Here is a 17,222-nt window from a genome sequence, read left to right on the forward strand (position 1 = left end):
TCTGAGAGATCTGGCCAGCTCAACGGGGTTCAACTGAACTGGAGCCTGCTAGTGTTTAGTTTCTGTATATGAATCTGACTTTTTCCGTGTTCTTTTGTTCCAGCAGGAAGTGTATTGGTATTATAGGGTGCTGCATTTTTTATAGGTAGGGCTGTAGCTTTTTGAGCCCTCCGAGTAGTGAGTATAAATAAGTGCTTTGCTTATTCATGGAATATTACAATATTGTTTAGGAAGTGTTTTATTCTCTACAATCCCGTAGTTGATTTACAGTTGCTTTTTGAGTCTACTACTACTACTACTTAACATTTCTAGAGCGCTACTAGGGTTACGCAGCGCTGTACAAAATAAACAGAGAAGGACGGTCCCTGCTCAAAGGAGCTTACAATCTAAAGAACGAAATGTAAAGTTGGGCAGTCTAGATTTCCTGGGTAGAGGTGTAGGTGCCGAAGGTGACGTTGAAGAGGTGGGCTTTAAGCAGAGATTTGAAGATGGGCAGGGAGGGGGCCTGGCGTATGGGCTCGGGGAGTTTGTTCCACGCGTGGGGTGAGGCGAGGCAGAAAGGGCGGAGCCTGGAGTTGGCGGTGGTGGAGAAGGGTACAGAAAGGAGGGATTTGTCTTGAGAGCGGAGGTTACGGGTAGGAACGTAAGGGGAAATGAGGGTTGAGAGGTAAGGAGGGGCTGCAGATCGAGTACATTTGTAGGTTAGTAGCAGAGGCTTGAATTGAATGCGGTACCTGATCAGAAGCCAATGAAGTGACTTGAGGAGAGGGGTGATATGAGTGTATCGGTTCAGGCGGAAGATGAGGCGTGCAGCAGAGTTCTGAACGGACTGAAGGGGGGATAAGTGGCTAAGTGGGAGACCAGTGAGGAGTAGGTTACAGTAGTCAAGGCGAGAGGTAATGAGAGAGTGGATGAGAGTTCGGGTGGTGTGCTCAGAGAGGAAAGGGCGGATTTTGCTAATGTTATAGAGGAAGAAGCGACAGGTCTTGGCTATTTGCTGGATATGCGCAGAGAAGGAGAGGGAGGAGTCGAAGATGACACCGAGGTTGCGGGCAGATGAGACGGGGACGATGAGGGTGTTATCAACCGAAATAGAGAGTGGAGGTAGAGGGGAAGTGGGTTTGGGTGGGAAGACAAGAAGTTCGGTCTTGGCCATGTTCAGTTTCAGGTGGCGGTTGGACATCCAGGCAGCAATGTCGGATAAGCAGGCCGATACTTTGGCCTGGGTTTCTGCAGTGATGTCAGGTGTGGAGAGATAAAGCTGGGTGTCGTCAGCATAGAGATGATACTGGAAGCCATGAGACGAGATCAGGGAGCCCAGGGAAGAGGTGTAGATAGAGAAAAGAAGGGGTCCAAGAACAGAACCCTGAGGGACTCCAACAGACAGCGGGATAGGGGTGGAGGAGGAACCATGAGAGTGTACTCTGAAGGTACGATGGGAGAGATAAGAGGAGAACCAGGAGAGGACAGATCCCTGGAACCCAAAAGAGGACAGTGTGTCAAAAAGTAAGTTGTGATTGACAGTGTCAAAGGCGACGGATAGGTCGAGGAGAATGAGGATGGAGTAATGACCTTTGGATTTGGTGAGGAACAGGTCATTACAGACTTTGGATAATGCCGTTTCTGTCGAGTGAAGTGGGCGAAAGCCAGATTGAAGCAGATCGAGGATGGTATGAGAGGCGAGAAAATCAATGCAACGGCTGTGAACGGCGTTCAAGTATTTTGGAGAGGAAGGGTAGGAGGGAGATGGGGCGGTAGTTGGAGGGACAAGTAGGGTCAAGTGAAGGTTTTTTGAGGAGTGGTGTGACAACAGCATGCTTGAAGGTGTCAGGGACAGTTGCGGTGGAGAGAGAGAGGTTGAGGATATGACAGATGGGAGGGGTGATAGTGGGAGAGATGGTGGTAAGTAAGTTGGTGGGGATGGGGTCTGAGGAACAGGTGGTGCATTTCGAGGAGGAGAGAAGATGGGCGGTTTCCTCTTCGGTGATATCAGGAAAAGAGGAGAAGGAGGCCTGGGTTGGTTGGTTGAGGGGGTGGGAGATAGAAGGAAGGGGAGGAGAAGGTTTAGCGGTGAATTCGAGGTTGATCTTTTGGACCTTGTCGCGGAAGTAGTCAGCCAGTGATTGAGGAGAGAGTGAAGGTGGGGGCGGAGGGCACTTTGAGGAGGGAGTTGAGGGTGGCGAAGAGACGACGCGGGTTAGAGCTGAGGGAATTAGTCAGTTGAGTGTAGTAGTCCTGTTTGGCGAGGAATAGGGAGGACTGGAAGGAGGATAGCATGAATTTGTAGTGAATGAAGTCAGCATGGGTGCGAGATTTCCTCCATAGGCGTTCAGCCGATCGGGAGCAGGAGCGAAGGTAGCGGGTGCAAGGGTTAAGCCAGGGCTGGGGATTAGTGCACCTAGTGGGACGGGAGACAGACGGTGCAAGGGTGTCAAGGGCGGAGGAGAGAGTGGCATTGTAATTGGAGACAGCCTTGTCGAAGGACTCGGAGGACGTGATGGACGGGAGGAGATCAGAGATACTAGCGGATAAGGTGGGGGGGTCAACTGCCTGGAGATTCCTGGAGGTAGTAGTTAGGGTTGGGCGAGACTGAGGGGGAGGGTGATGAAGTGTGAATGTGATCAGGTGATGGTCAGAAATGGGAAGAGCGGAGACGCAGAGATTAGACGGTGTGCAGGTAGAAGAGAGGACGAGATCAAGACAGTGTCCAGATTTGTGAGTAGGGGTGGTGGAGCTCAGTTGGAGGTTGAAGGAGGAGGTTAGGGTGAGGAATTGAGAAGCGTATGAGTCAGATGGGTTATCAGTGTGTATGTTGAAGTCACCAAGAATGAGGGATGGGGATGAGGGCTCGAGAAAAACGGAGAACCAGGCATCGAAGTCAGAGTCCTTGACATTAGTGCGGCATTATTGTGACAGCTTTTCTATAAAGGTCTGGAATGTGTTTGATTACTGGAGCTGTAAATGGGTTCTACTATGGTGTGGTGATTCAGCGCCAAAACGCCGTCGTTAGGACTGTATGCTCACCCCCCAGGCCTAATGACTGTGTTTTGGCTCTGAATCACCACACCATAGTAGCGCTATGACAGATAAGTGCTATTTCGTCATTTGGTATCATATTACATTGGAAATGCATTCACATTAGATGAAAATGAAAGTTCATGGGAAGGTTTTTGCCAATGATGAACTGAAGTGATCATATTTGATCTTTTTAGCTCTTTGAGGCTTTTTCTTCCCTTTAATATGTGTGCTTGTGAATTTTGTAGACTGTTTGATTGTATCATCTGTTACATCCACACCTGTTTTTTTTTTTTTTTTTAATATAGTGGATTCTAGCATTTATATGGAAAGCACATTACATTTAAGCCTGTAAAACTGCTAGATGGGATTCCAGCTTCACATAGGGCTGTTGACGGAAGCTGAAAAAGGCCATGAAGTAATAAGCTTTGATCAGTGTTTTGCTGAAACAGCAGTAAAGTGTCAAGCCTTTGTAATCAGTTTGTCTTTCTATCAGCAGATGCTACAACTGTGGTGGCATCGACCATCATGCCAAGGAATGTAACCTGCCGCCTCAGCCGAAGAAGTGCCATTACTGTCAAAGCGTCACACACATGATTGCCAGCTGCCCCAACAAGACTGCACCACAGCATCTCCTCACCACTTCTCAGGGAAGACTCGAGGCTGAACCCCAGCCTTCCACTTCTGCCATCCCTCAGGAAGGGAGGTCCGAGGCCTCCGATTGTCCAGGCTGCCTGCCACAGGAAGCACCCTCGAGCAGGTCACCCGAGGAGCTAGGCAGGAAGGGACCATCCGTACAGAAACGGAAAAAAAACGTAAAGCCTTGCATTTCCATTGATTTGAAAAGAATTTCATTTTTCCTTTATCCATTCGTGGATGTCTACCTCATGTGAACGCAGGCTGGTGGTTTTGGGGGGGGGGGGGGGGTAGGAAGTTATTTCAGAGCATGGCCTGCTGACCTACGACATCGACTACTGCCAAGGAACTGAGAAATAAGAAAACAGGAAATCGCTCCGACCAAGTAACGTGAAAGTCGGCTGGCGCTCTCTGCGTGTGAGTGTGTATAAAGTCACGTATGTATAGATCTGCGTGCAAATTGTGTGCACACACGCTCACTCTTCAGTTTTCATTTTACCTTTTGTGATGGATTCAAAACTGTTTTGAACAGTAGGTTTTGAATACATTTCACCCTGATTGGAGACAATCTGTCATGCTGTAGGCAAAACCAGTTTGTCATGAACTCCCAGACCCATTTGCTATGCTAAATGGAGATTTATACTGATGTGTGATCTTTATCTGTGTGTTGCCTGCGCGTGCATTGGGTACATATTTCCAGTCATGCAGGTGGTCCAGCATTAAGCAATAGCCCTGGCTTTTGACAGGTTTTTAGGCTCTCCTTTCTGAGAGCAGTCTGAGTTTTCAAAAAACAAACAAACAAATTTTAAATCTTGCTCTCCTTACCGGACTCTCGCTGTTATCTTACCAAAGTTACCAAAGGACACTGCAAATATCCCAAGATGCCACTCAAGGTACAAAGGAAGAGGACATTTTTCCTCTTCTCTGTCTGGGTCGAAGGGGTGGGGGTTTTTTTCTTTTTTTTTTTTGTTTTGTTGTTTTTGTGTGTTATTTATTTATTTATTTTTTGGACTGGCCCTCCCTCTATTTCTCTTTCCTTTATTTTTCCCTGCCTTCATCTTTCAAGGCAAGATCTTGATTCCAAATATGCCACTTAAACCCATGAGTAGAGGGTATTTTCTCTGCTGTTTTATTGTGAAAGTGATGCTGTGAAACAATACTCTGCATGCAGAAAATTAATCTTTTAAGGTAGTGTGGGTGAATGTGTCAGTAAGTGTGCAAGATGGCACGCACTTACCTATGCGCTGTGTAGGAGTCCCTGGGGCATGGTTTGGACAGGGAGGGGGTTAGAGTTGTGATGTATGCAGAGTGTGTGTACACAAACACACCAGGGGGAGGGTTTGTGAGCTATCGGGGCTGCTTCTGGCTGCCTATTTTAACAAAGGTATCTAGGCATCTATGGTGGCTTTATTTTTAAATAAAAAGTGCCTTCTTGGTATTCCACATTGGTGCCCCTTTATAAAATGACCCCTAATATGGGAGGGAGTGATGCTGTGCAGTAGTGGGCACCGTCATCCTCCCCCACTATGTGATCCTACATGTGGTGTGAGATACCCAGGCAGTGGCACTAACTTGCCTGTCCCCTGCCACATTTTTCCCTGTTCCTGGAAGATGTATAGAGATGTTGGCTCTTGGCAGGGCCATAATACTCAAAATTTTACTTGTTTGTATAATTCAGAAGCACAGTTGTGTAGTGGCAGGAGGGTAGAAGGCACAAAACCAACATGTTCTTACCACTTCCTTGGGGTAAGTCCATGTCCAATGGACTCGGGTGAGGTCAAGGAGATTGAGCACATGAATTATCACTGACCAGTCCAAGGGACTGAAATGCCTTTCCCCATCAGACTCCATGCTGCAAACCTCAACTAATGCTTTTCACAGGGAGCCAGGCAATAGTTCACATGTACCAAAGCAATAAACGTAAGCTGTGGTGGGGAGTTGCTCCACTTCCCCCAACCAAAGAAAAATCCCTTTCCTAAGAGCCTCTGGTGACATTGTTGACCAGCAGATATAAGCCAATAAGGATTAAAAGCTTCAGGGTTCTTTTATACAACCCATCTATTTTCTGGAGGCACAGAATAAAATGGCAGGTAATGCTTAACTGTTTTGCTGCAGTAAGATCTAGATGTGGTTTGCTCTTTGGTTTGAGTAGCTCATTTCCTTTTGATCTCCATCACGTAGGGGCCCTTTTACTAAGCTGCCTAATTGCTAGCGCATGCATACCACACCTTAAAAGGACTTACCGTGGGATGTGCTCAGGCATCCTGCAGTACGTTCCTAATCTGCTCACACAACATAACATAAGAACATAAGGATAGCCATACTGGATCAGACCAATGGTCCATCTAGCCCAGTATGGTCATAAGTACCTGGCAGAAACCCAAAGAGTAGCAACATTCCATGTAGAACTGCAAAGAACAGCAAGATTCTGGAATCCTAAAGAGTAACAAGATTCCATACAGAATCTCAGAGTAGCAACATTCCATGCTACCAATCCTGGGACAAGCAGTTGCATCCCATGTCTGTCTCGATAGCAGACTATGGACTTTTCCTCCAGGAATTTATCCAAACCGTTTTTTAAACCCAGATATGCTAACCGCTGTTACCACCTCCTCCAGCAAAGAGTTACAGAGCTTACCTGTTCGTTGAGTGAAAAAATATTTCCTCCTATTTGTTTTAAAGTATTTCCAAATACTAAAAAATTTTAAACATTTTTCTGCAGAAGGGGCGTGTCTTTGGGCAGAGAGTGCAGGATGTACCATGTGAGCCCTTAACTGCCTACAAAATAGGTGTTGATAAGGGCTCACATTCTCATTTTTTTTCTAATGGCCATTAATAGGTAAAATGGGAAAATCGGCCAATTTTTAGCTGCTATAAAAATGGCCTTAGCATGCAGGGAAGACTCATGTAAATTTCTATCACAGCTTAGTAAAAGGAGCCCTAAGTGAGCCAAATGTGAAAACCACAAACTGACTGTGGTTTTCCCCACTCCCATCTGTGCTACTGTGCACATTAGATGTGTCTTGGTTAAGGGAATTTCTGTTGTCCAGTGCATTTCCTCTGTAGCAGTGTTGGTGTGAGAACCTCCAGCAGTTCATAGCAGTGTCCTCTCCGTTGCTGTCGCACACATCATTCCTTTGACGATATTGAATGTGATTCTCTATTTATAGAGAGGGCCGCTCCTTTTTCCCTTTAACAGAAGGATGGGGGGGGGGGGGGGAACTCATGTTTAAAGTGAGACAAATCAAAGTGGTGGTGGGCAGCCTGGTGAGAACCAACATAGACCAAGCAACAAAGATGCAAAAGTATTTTCTTTCTAAAAACCCACCAAAATAACAGTGCAGGTCAGTTTGGCTACTTAAACACCAAAGCTTTTGTTTTGGGGGTATTTTTTTGTTTTGGTTTTACTTTTTATAGAACTGGAGTGCTGTGGATTTGAAAATTGGACATTCCCCATTTACATTTAATAATTAGAGCACTAGCAGAGCTCATTCTGAAGAAAGGACCCTGGAAACATGCAGGCCTCCATGGTCTTGGATCGGTGGATGAACAACAAAAATTGGGCAGATCTATTTTTAGAGGAGATGCATGCAAGCAAACCCACCACCACCAAACAGCCTTGTGCATTGGGGGAAGCCTAAGGTTAATTTTTTTTTTAATGTTTATATATCAGAATATTATCAATCTTACAAACCATACTCAGGAATAGAAACCTTGCTCAGGGAAATTATAGCATGTAATGTCTGGTGTTCTGTTACTTTCTTTTAGAGAAAGTTGGTTGACCTTATTACTAAGAACAAAATCAAATCAGTGTAGATCTTCTTCTGTTTTTATATAAGTGTTATCTATTTACTGACTACCTCCAGATTTAACACAGACCCACCTTCCTGGACAAGTACATTTGTTGGGTGTTTGTTTGTTGTTGTTTTTCACACGAAAGTAGCAGTAACAGTGTTCCTGTACAGGTTACTTATGTTGAATATGTGATGTGATTATTTTGAATTCACAGTGTTTACATAGGTGATCAAAAAGGAAATCTTATTCTGTTTACAGCACAAAGCTACCTCACACTTAACTGCACAGCATGTCTTTATGCTGCTTCAACCTTATTGGTGGCTGTTAATCCAATGGTACATACATATACACTCACTATATATTATATAATGTAAAAGAAAAGTATATTTAGCAGAACCACTTACCAAAATGAAATACTAAGAAGTCTCCAAATGTGTCTTTGCATAGCGTGTGTATATAATCAGCTATGTATAGTATGGACAGTGTTTCTGAAAATGAAATCTAGTGTGGAGGGAGCTGCATCTCCACTGTTGGCATCACAGTAAAATTGCCCTGATGTAGGTTACTTGGGTAATGGAGCATTTATTGATGATAGTACCTGGCAGCTGTGCTGCAGTCCCTTCAGAGTATACGGTGGTGGCAGTGCTCAGTCACCGTGGTGCAGTCTGCTCATGGATTGTCCATTCGCAGCAGTACCAGGTGGCAGTGCCAGGGCACCAGGGTTCAGTCTGCTCATGGATTGTCCATTCACGTTAGTGCCTGGTGGCAGTACCAAGTCACCGTGGTGCAGTCTGCTCATGGATTGTCCATTCGCAGTAGTACCAGGTGCCAGGGCACCAGGGTTCAGTCTGCTCATGGATTGTACATTCACATTAGTACCTGGCATCTGTGCTGTAGCCCCTTCAGTATATGCAATGGTGGCAGTGCCTGCTTGTGGAGTGTCTATTGCCAGGCCTGCCAGGTTGCCTCCTAGCAAGAATACTAAGTAATGTTACCATAGTACCTACTGGGCAGACTACATATCGTTCACTCCAGTCCCTTTGAGTGCCTCATCAAGGGGGAAAGTTGAGAGAAGATTGTAATAGCAAAAGAGAGAATACCATAAAATACTAAATGTTTCCAGAGACAATACTTTCGCAATAGTGTTTGTTTCAAGAGGGGTTTTTTTCCCCACTATACTGTATTTCATGTTGCATCTTGTGCCTGAAACCATAACATTGTTTCAGCAGTATGGATTGCTTGAGCAAACATATAGTGTCTTAAGTTAATGTTTATCTTTCCTGGAGACTGTGCTGTTGGAGAATGTTTGGAATCATTTCTCTGGTGGAGGGGGAATGCCTAAACCCGGGTGGGGTGTCCTGAGTGTCATGACCCTTTAGTGTTTCACAGCTTTTTATCTTAAGCTTGTTGCCTTTTGATTTTCAGAGGCCTCTTTTGAGAGCATATGAATGGCTAATTTAAAAGTTTCAAGCATAGAAGTAAGTGAAGTTTGAGCAATGCCCGTGTAGAACGAGAAACTGTACAATGGAAACTGGGATGTGTTCTTGGGTAAAGATGAAAAACAAGTCTCGCTAGGAACACCGTGTAATGGCAACTACCATAAGTTCCTGTACGAGTTAGTGGGGATGTGCTGGCTCCTCATTGACCTTTGTTAGCAGCTGCTAAATATACAAACCCCTCTAGCTGTGGATTTTTCTGCTGCACTAGAAGGATAGTGCTATTGTGACAGTCCCAGCACTATCCATATAAAGGGTGATTGTAAAACCTAGGTGCCCACACACACACATGTGTAGAATGCCTGTGCACAATGACTTGTGTAAGTGTTAGCAGGATTCCTAAGTGCTTTTCTGCAAATACCCCATTGATTTACATAGTGCATATTTGCAAAGGGGCAGAGTATGAGCGAGGCTTCACTTAAGGGGCCCTTTTACTAATGTGTGGTAAAACCTGGAAGTAGGACTTGTGCACTAATGTTATCATTAGCACAGGGTACAGTTAATACTGGAGCATTTCCTCCTATTTAGGAGGTGCTATGTTCTCTCATATTAACTCAGCATTAACCAGTTAGCATGCAGCGATCCTAATGCATCAGCTGGTTAACATTTTCACGTCCATTCTCCAACCATGACACGCCTCCTAGAAAAAGAATATTTTGGAAAAATAACACATGGGCTAACACATGCAGACAAGTAAAAATACCACAAAACATGCTAGTGTTTTGCAGTAGTGTGTTCACATGCTAAGCATGCATTAGGGCTGAGTAAAAGGGCCCCTATGTGCATAACTTGTATGATACTGCATTTAGGTACCTGCGTTTACACCAGGTCTATGGCTGATTATAAGTGTGAGCCCCTATATTTTAGGGGTTACATTAGTACTCTGTAAGGGAACCTGGGCACTTAGCTGCCTTTGTAGAATAACCACCTAGCTCAGTGGTTCCCAAACCTGATCCTGTAGGCATCCCAGCCAGTCAGGTTTTCAGGGTACCCACAACGAATGGATTTGCATGCACTACCTCCACTGCATGCAAATCTATCTCATGAATATTCATTGTGCATACCCTGAAAATCTGACTGGCTGGGGTGCCTCCAGGACCAAGTTTGGGAACCTACTGACATAGCATGAGATAACCAGTTATAGAATGGGTGCCAGTAAGCTATATCTGTAGCAGCTGGCTCCCGGTAGGCTAGACATTTGTTGGTAGCATTCAAAAAGAAAAAAAAACCCCAAGGAGGTTTAATCAGACAGGAGATGGCTTGATGTCAGATAAGTTGAAGCTGGTTTCCCCTAGCAGCTGCCATATTGATGTACCCAAAACAACCCCCCCCCCCCCCCCCCAAAAAAAAAAAAAATCCCCTCCTAACAGAAAGAATGTAAAACCAAGGAGGTTTCATAAAGCAATATTAAACCTCACAAGTTTGCTATTGTTTTTCAGTAGCATCTGTGAATGATTTGGGTAACTCGGTATGGTGGTAGCCTTCAGCCCACATAATGGGCCAGATAGTCTCATGCCATCTCCTGTCTTGGTCCTTGGAAAAAAACATCACTGACTGCTGTGGCTGAATACTGACCCAAGATTTTTCGTTTGGTTAATGCATATTCAACCATACAAGAACCAGCCCTCTGTTGGTATTTGTCAGATTCCTGGAATGCTGTGAGGCCTCTTTTGGGGGTCTGGGAGGGAGTGTGGGTTTTTTTTTTAAACTTTGCATTTTTGCTACCAGTGTTCCCAGAGTTAGTCTTGGCAGCAGTGCTCTCCAGATCATACTCCCATGATGAGGACAGTTTTTGTTAGCATCTATGTATTTTAAAATGTAACCTAAAGGTAGGGTAATATCACTTTTTACCAGAAATAATTGAAATTAATATATGCCTTTTTAAGAAGTGTTTTATCATTAAAAAAATGTTTATATATATGAAGTTCATGTTGTTAGGATATTTTAATTTGAAAGGGAAAGTGTGTATGCTGACACACTAGTTTTAACTTCTAAATGAGCTTTAATTGTGCTTTAGAATAGAGTTACACAGTGACAGAAATTTCACCTGTCCCCACTGGAATCTCCTCCATCTCCATCCATCCTCTGTGCTAAAATAAATCGACTTGTGGTAAAATAACTCAACAGTAGCCCATGTTGATATCTTCCCCTCTCAGTGCTTATGGGGATTTCAAAGCTATCAACCAGATCCATTAATCTTTTTACTGCTATTATAATTGCCATGGCACAAGGAAAGGATGGGTAGGCTGACCTGGCACTATACTTTCTGCAGGAATCCCACAGGACCTGCATCCATCCCCGCAGGAGTCCTGTAGCCCTGGAGAGAATCCTTGCGGGATTCCTGCTAACTCCATTCCTGTGCAGCTCTCTACTTTAGAAAAAAAACTGTTTATAATGGATTAAGTCATAGCTCACATGCCCACAGCAGTCCCCTTTTTAAGAGTGGATTGCACCATCTCTTCTGTAAGGTATTAATGTGGTAATGAAAGACAAGGCGGATCCTGTCCCAGTGCCACCTTCATATGGTGTTGGCTGGTAAGGGAGGGAGAGTAGCACAAGCACCACCTCCAAAAGATGTTAGATAGCAATGGAGGGAAATGTCTACCCCTCTTCACAGTAATATGCGATCAGAAGTGGAGAGAGAGCTGCTCCATGAAGGCAGCTTTTGTTCACTTTGGTGCAGGGTTCCGGTGGTAGAATTATTATTTTTTTTAAGTGATGTTAATGTCAAGAAGGGCTTCAGCACTGATCACTGTCCTTAGCCACTTAAATGTTCTGCATTACCAGCTTTAAAAAACCACATGGTTTCAACCAAGGAAGATTGACAGGAGGCGGCATCATGTGACAAGGTTGAAGCCATCTACACCCAAAGAGGTTTAATTGCTTCCCTAACGTGCAGCTGCCATCTTGATACACTCAAAATATATTACTTTGTATGTATGGCTGCAAGCTCCACCTACTATCTTCAGTCCAGATAACGGGCCAAGCAGGCTCCTTCCATCTCCTGTCAAACCTCCTTGCTTTCAACTACCTCCTGCTTCTCCTCCTCTCTTACAGCTGCGTAGGCATCCTAGTAACAGACCAGCTTTAAGAGCTGCTGTTGCCTATGGAAAATAATCGCATCAGACACCAAAGTCAGTACTGATTTTTCTGTGTTTTTCAATGCTGTCTCATCTACTGTTTAACTTATACCATGTAGGATAGATTACCTCATTTCCTATTTTGACTCATATGTTGTTTACAAGAAAATATTTAAGGAAAAAAGTCACTTGAATGGTGTTACAAAAGGAAATGAGTGCTTTGAAGTGTCGACAGTGTTTTCCACCTGTTTGCTCTCTCTCCTTGTTAGATTAAAGCACTGAATGATCTTCTGTATATCATGCATTGTATCCTTTCATTTCAACTCAGATTTGTTTTTTAATGTTTAAATTGTCAATCATGAGTATTTTCAATCTTAAATGAAATGTTGCAAGAATAATAAAATTTAAGTATATAATGTTTTTATTTCTGGTGCATTTATATAAAGTTGGGCTTTGCATGCTTCTGCACAGCAGTTTCATATAACATCTGTACAGCAAAAGTTTTTACAAAATGTTTTGGTTCACTGCACAATTCTTTTCACTGAACCAGTAAATACACAAAAAGATGGATTTGTTTTATGTTTCATCCAGAATACTATTGGGACTGTTCGCTGTCCAGGTAGCCTGTTGTAAAAATGAGAACTGTGTGGTAGATGATGGTAGAAAAAGATATCTTGGCCCATCCAGTATACTGTTATTCAATCCACACTGCTAAGGATATTATCCGAGCTGCTTCTCAAGGCAGCTTGACTGCTTTATGTTAGTCATTCATGTCTTTCTTATTGGTCAGCATACAAGTTTCTATACATAATTCAATAACCAGCCCTCCTCTCCTCACCCCTTTACCATTGAGCTAACAATGGACTATATCAAGAATAAAGTAAGCCTGAACTTGACCTACCACGACTTGACTCCGTCACCTGACCATCTAGCCACCAGGTTCCTGTCCCCCTCCTGGTTTTATGTGCAGCCACCATCAACCTGCCAGCATTGAACCAGCAAGTTTCAGCCTCCCCATACCCTAGTGGCCAAGTCAAGTGGATCTGTAATAAAAGAAATTTATGGATGGCTTGATTTAAGTATTTTTTGTGATGAATGCAGTTGTTCCCAAACCTGGTCCTGGAGACACCCCAGCCAGCAGGTTTATAGGATATCCACAATGAATATTCATGAGAGAGATTTGCATGCAGTGGAAACAGTACATGCAAATCTCTTTCATGAATATTCATTGCGGATATCTTGAAAACCTGACTGGCTGGGGTGCCTCCAGGACCAGGTTTCGGAATCACTGGATGAATGTGTTCTTAGTATGCAAGATTTAGGTCTTACCTTTATGAATTATGGAGTTCTTTTCTATCTATATTAATGTGTTAATATTTTATGTAAACTGCCATGATTGTCAAGACTGGGTGGTACAAACCCATGAGAAATAAGAGGAACTGTGTTTAATAGTGCATCAGTTTCCTCTACTGTGTGGAGCAAGTCTTTCAGTATGAGCCCGCAGGGAACAGGAAGGTAGGTAGAATAAATTAAAAATATTGCTTGGTCAGGGCTTTCTGCCACCCCCACTATCATGTGGTGCTCTAAGTGACGACCTAGTTCACCTAGTGGAACTGCCATACCTGTATGCTGGGTTTGCTCCGTAAATGCAGTATATGATATTTACAAGGTTTTGTTACATTAACTTACTCCACTGTTGGACATTCTCTAAGTGACAGCAGAATTTGGATATTTATAGTAGTATATTAACATATAGTAGCCGAATCCTTTTGCGTATTAGGTGCACAATAGCATGTATTCTAAACTGGCTAAAACCAATGTAAATATGTAGCAAGCCTGGTTTGCTTTGAGATTCGGGGCCTACTCTTAGTTTAGGCTTATCAGTCTTGTATGTCTAATCTCGTACTTGGCCTGTTCAGCCAAATTACTGGCTAGGTCATCTGAATGAAACTTCATTGTAGTAATCATTTACACAGGCTTTACCCACTTTTATAATAGGAAATGCACCTTGTACTTGGATAAATATGGAAGCCATGTAATCAAATTTTGGGAGTTTAGATATTGCTGTTTTAATGGGGGCTTTTTCACATGAACTGAATGTTAGTTGTAAAGCATTCTGGTATTAGCATTATGTTACGGGGGTGCTTTTCAGAGTGTGGACTGGTAGTCTTGTGAAGATCGAGGAAAAGCTGGGTGGTACAAAGTATAGGCAGGTCTAGAAAGAAAACCTGTTCTAGTTTGCCATGATCTGGAACGGGGGAGGTTACTTTTCTGCAGGACAAAGATTCTAATCACAAAGCAATAATACAAAAAAAAAAAAAAAAGCCAGTTCTTGAATGGCTCAGTCAAAGCCCAGACCTGAGTCCAATAGACAATCCATAGCAAAATTTGAAGACTGCAGTCTACAATGTTTTCCTAGCCACACGAATAAGCTTGAGCTATGTTGCTATGAATGAGTAAATAATGCATCAACCTAATATGCAAAGTTGGTTGACACTTAATTGACTCAAGGCTGCTGTTGCAAAAGGGGCTTCCACTAAATATTGATCAAGGGATGTTAAAACTTAGCATTCAAGGCTTTTTGGTTTATTACTACTTTTTAACATATATTTAAGTAGGAGTTTATTGTTTATTAACTGCCTTTATGAAGATTCACCTAAGGCGGTGTACAGGTACAGTTTAACATAAAACTTAACAATTTTAACAGAATAACAATAATAAAATAACAAAGAATAAACATAAATACAATAAATGAGGTAAACTTGAAAACAGTAAATTGAAACCTAATAGTAGAACTACCATGAAACAGTATCAAAGTATACACATTTAACAGCACTAGAATTCAAATATCAGATATAATACACTTAGCATAATACTAATGATACGCCTAATTAAGCATGCATTAGAACATTCAACTAAAATAGATATGCTGCTAAAGATTTTCTACAATATGACTTAACATATAGCTGAGGGACTAAATGCAGATATATGATGGAAACAAGATGTATAATGTGTAGTCAATTGGTATAATTTGATGGTTAGATAAATTGTATAATAAACAAGAGATAAGGAACTGTTCTAAGTTAGTGTGTATAGCAAGCTAGTTCAGGTGCAGATAGCAGAATTTACATCCCGTTCAAACATGATCAAAGTGAAATCACCAACGAGATCAACCAAAGCCTCCAAATAAAGCACACCTGGGCAGATGCATTCCAACTAAAACTAAATGCAGAAAAAACACAATGCCTTGTACTCACATCACAACATAACACAAAACACTTCTCTACCATAACAACACCATACTGTTCTCTTCCGGTCTCAAAAAACTTGAAAATTCTCGGAGTCACCATTGATCAAAACCTCACTCTCGATGACCACGTGAAAAACACGACGAAAAAGATGTTCTAATCCATGTGGAAACTTAAAAGAGTAAAACTACAAACTGCCCAGAATACAGCCGCCAGACTCATATTTGGAAAAACTAAATATGAAAGTGCAAAACCCTTGAGAGAAGCTTCACTGGCTCCCACTCAGAGAACGCATTACGTTCAAGATCTGCACGATTGTACACAAAATCATTCACACAGACGCCCCATTCTACATGCTAAACCTTGTAGACTTGCCTCCAAGAAACGCCACAAGATCATCTCGCAAATGTCTCGACCTGCACTTCCCCAGTTGTAAAGGACTAAAGTACAAGCAGATGCATGCGACCACATTCTCGTACTTGGGGACGCAGGTGTGGAATGCACTGCCTACAGACCTGAGAACAATTGGCGAAACAACTATCTTTCGCAAATCTCTTAAGACATAACTCTTCAGCAAGGCATACAATGAGAACTAATAGCCACAGTAATCCACCCGACAATCCACTCAATTAAGATAACTCATCTACTGTAGCTACCTAAATCACTCCTCTCCTTCTTGTGTTAACTTCATTTAACCTCTGCACAACACTAAATGTATATGTCACCTTGCAATGACAATGTTAATAAAACTATGTAAGCCACATTGAGCCTGCAAATGGGTGGGATAATGTGGGATACAAATGCAATAAAAAATAAAATAAAATACTGTTGATTAATCACAGTTACACGATTTAAAATACAATTTTAAAATATGTAAAAAAAATTTAAAATATGTATTTACAATAGATACACACCCAAAAATATAAACATCCCAGGCTGCACCCTTCCTATCTCAACCTGAAAATTCTCAGCGTTACAATCGACCGTAACCTCTCACTGGAGAACCAAGTGAAATCTGCAACAAAGAAAATGTTCCACTCAATGTGGAAACTTAAACGCTTGAAACCATTCTTCCCAAGGGAAACATTTCGCAATATGATACAATCAATGGTACTAAGCCATGTAGATTACTGCAATGGAATTTATGCAGGATGCAAAGAACAAATTATAAAGAAACTTCAGACCACTCAAAACACGGCAGCCAGACTTATTTTTGGAAAAACACGATTTGAAAGCGCCAAACCCCTATGAGAAAAACTGCACTGGCTCCCAATCAAAGAACGTATTGCTTTCAAAATCTGCGCCCTAATTCATAAAATCATCTACGGTGATGCCCTGGGATACATGACAGACCTCATAGATCTACCAACCAGGAACATAACAGGATCATCACAAGCATACCTACATCTCCATTACCCAAGCTGCAAAGGACTCAAATATAAATCAACCTATGCATCCAGCTTTTCCTACATAAGCGCACAACTATGGAACGCATTACCAACAGCCGTGAAAACAACATATGACCACCTAAACTTCCTGAAATCTCTCAAAACTAACCTGTTCAAAAAGGCATACCCTACCAACCCAATATAAATGTCTACACCCTGCAACACAACGAAACCAAGGCCTCTCTATGATACCATAGCTCGTAATGGACATAACTCTTCCTCTCTACGATCCCCTAACGTGTCGGTCATGAACCTTATTCTACCCTGAAATTACTTTGTATTTGTTCATACCGGAATTGGTGAATGCCTTTACGGTTCTATGTAAGCCACATTGAGCCTGCAAATAGGTGGGAAAATGTGGGATACAAATGTAGCAAATAAAATTAACAGCATTTGTATACATGCGTGTGTATGCATATGTATGAGTGTATGCCTCATCATGAAGAGGAGAGTTACCATTTAACTATCCAGTTTTCCAGAGGCATTTGGATAGCCTGCTGCCCT

At 42.6% G+C, this 17,222-nt stretch overlaps 1 protein-coding gene across 1 annotated transcript in view; it reads left to right on the forward strand.

The window, feature by feature from the left end:
- LIN28B (lin-28 homolog B) overlaps positions 1-4,591 on the forward strand; it is a 175,358-nt gene extending 170,767 nt beyond the window's left edge. The window contains exon 4 of the mRNA XM_030195661.1: positions 3,515-4,591. Within this exon, the coding sequence (XP_030051521.1) occupies positions 3,515-3,908 (394 nt within the window). The 3' untranslated portion in view covers positions 3,909-4,591. The remainder of the gene's footprint in view (positions 1-3,514) is intronic.
- The last annotated feature ends 12,631 nt before the right edge of the window (positions 4,592-17,222 follow it).

Source organism: Microcaecilia unicolor, chromosome 3, assembly GCF_901765095.1.
Source record: "Microcaecilia unicolor chromosome 3, aMicUni1.1, whole genome shotgun sequence".
Lineage (NCBI taxonomy): Eukaryota > Metazoa > Chordata > Amphibia > Gymnophiona > Siphonopidae > Microcaecilia > Microcaecilia unicolor.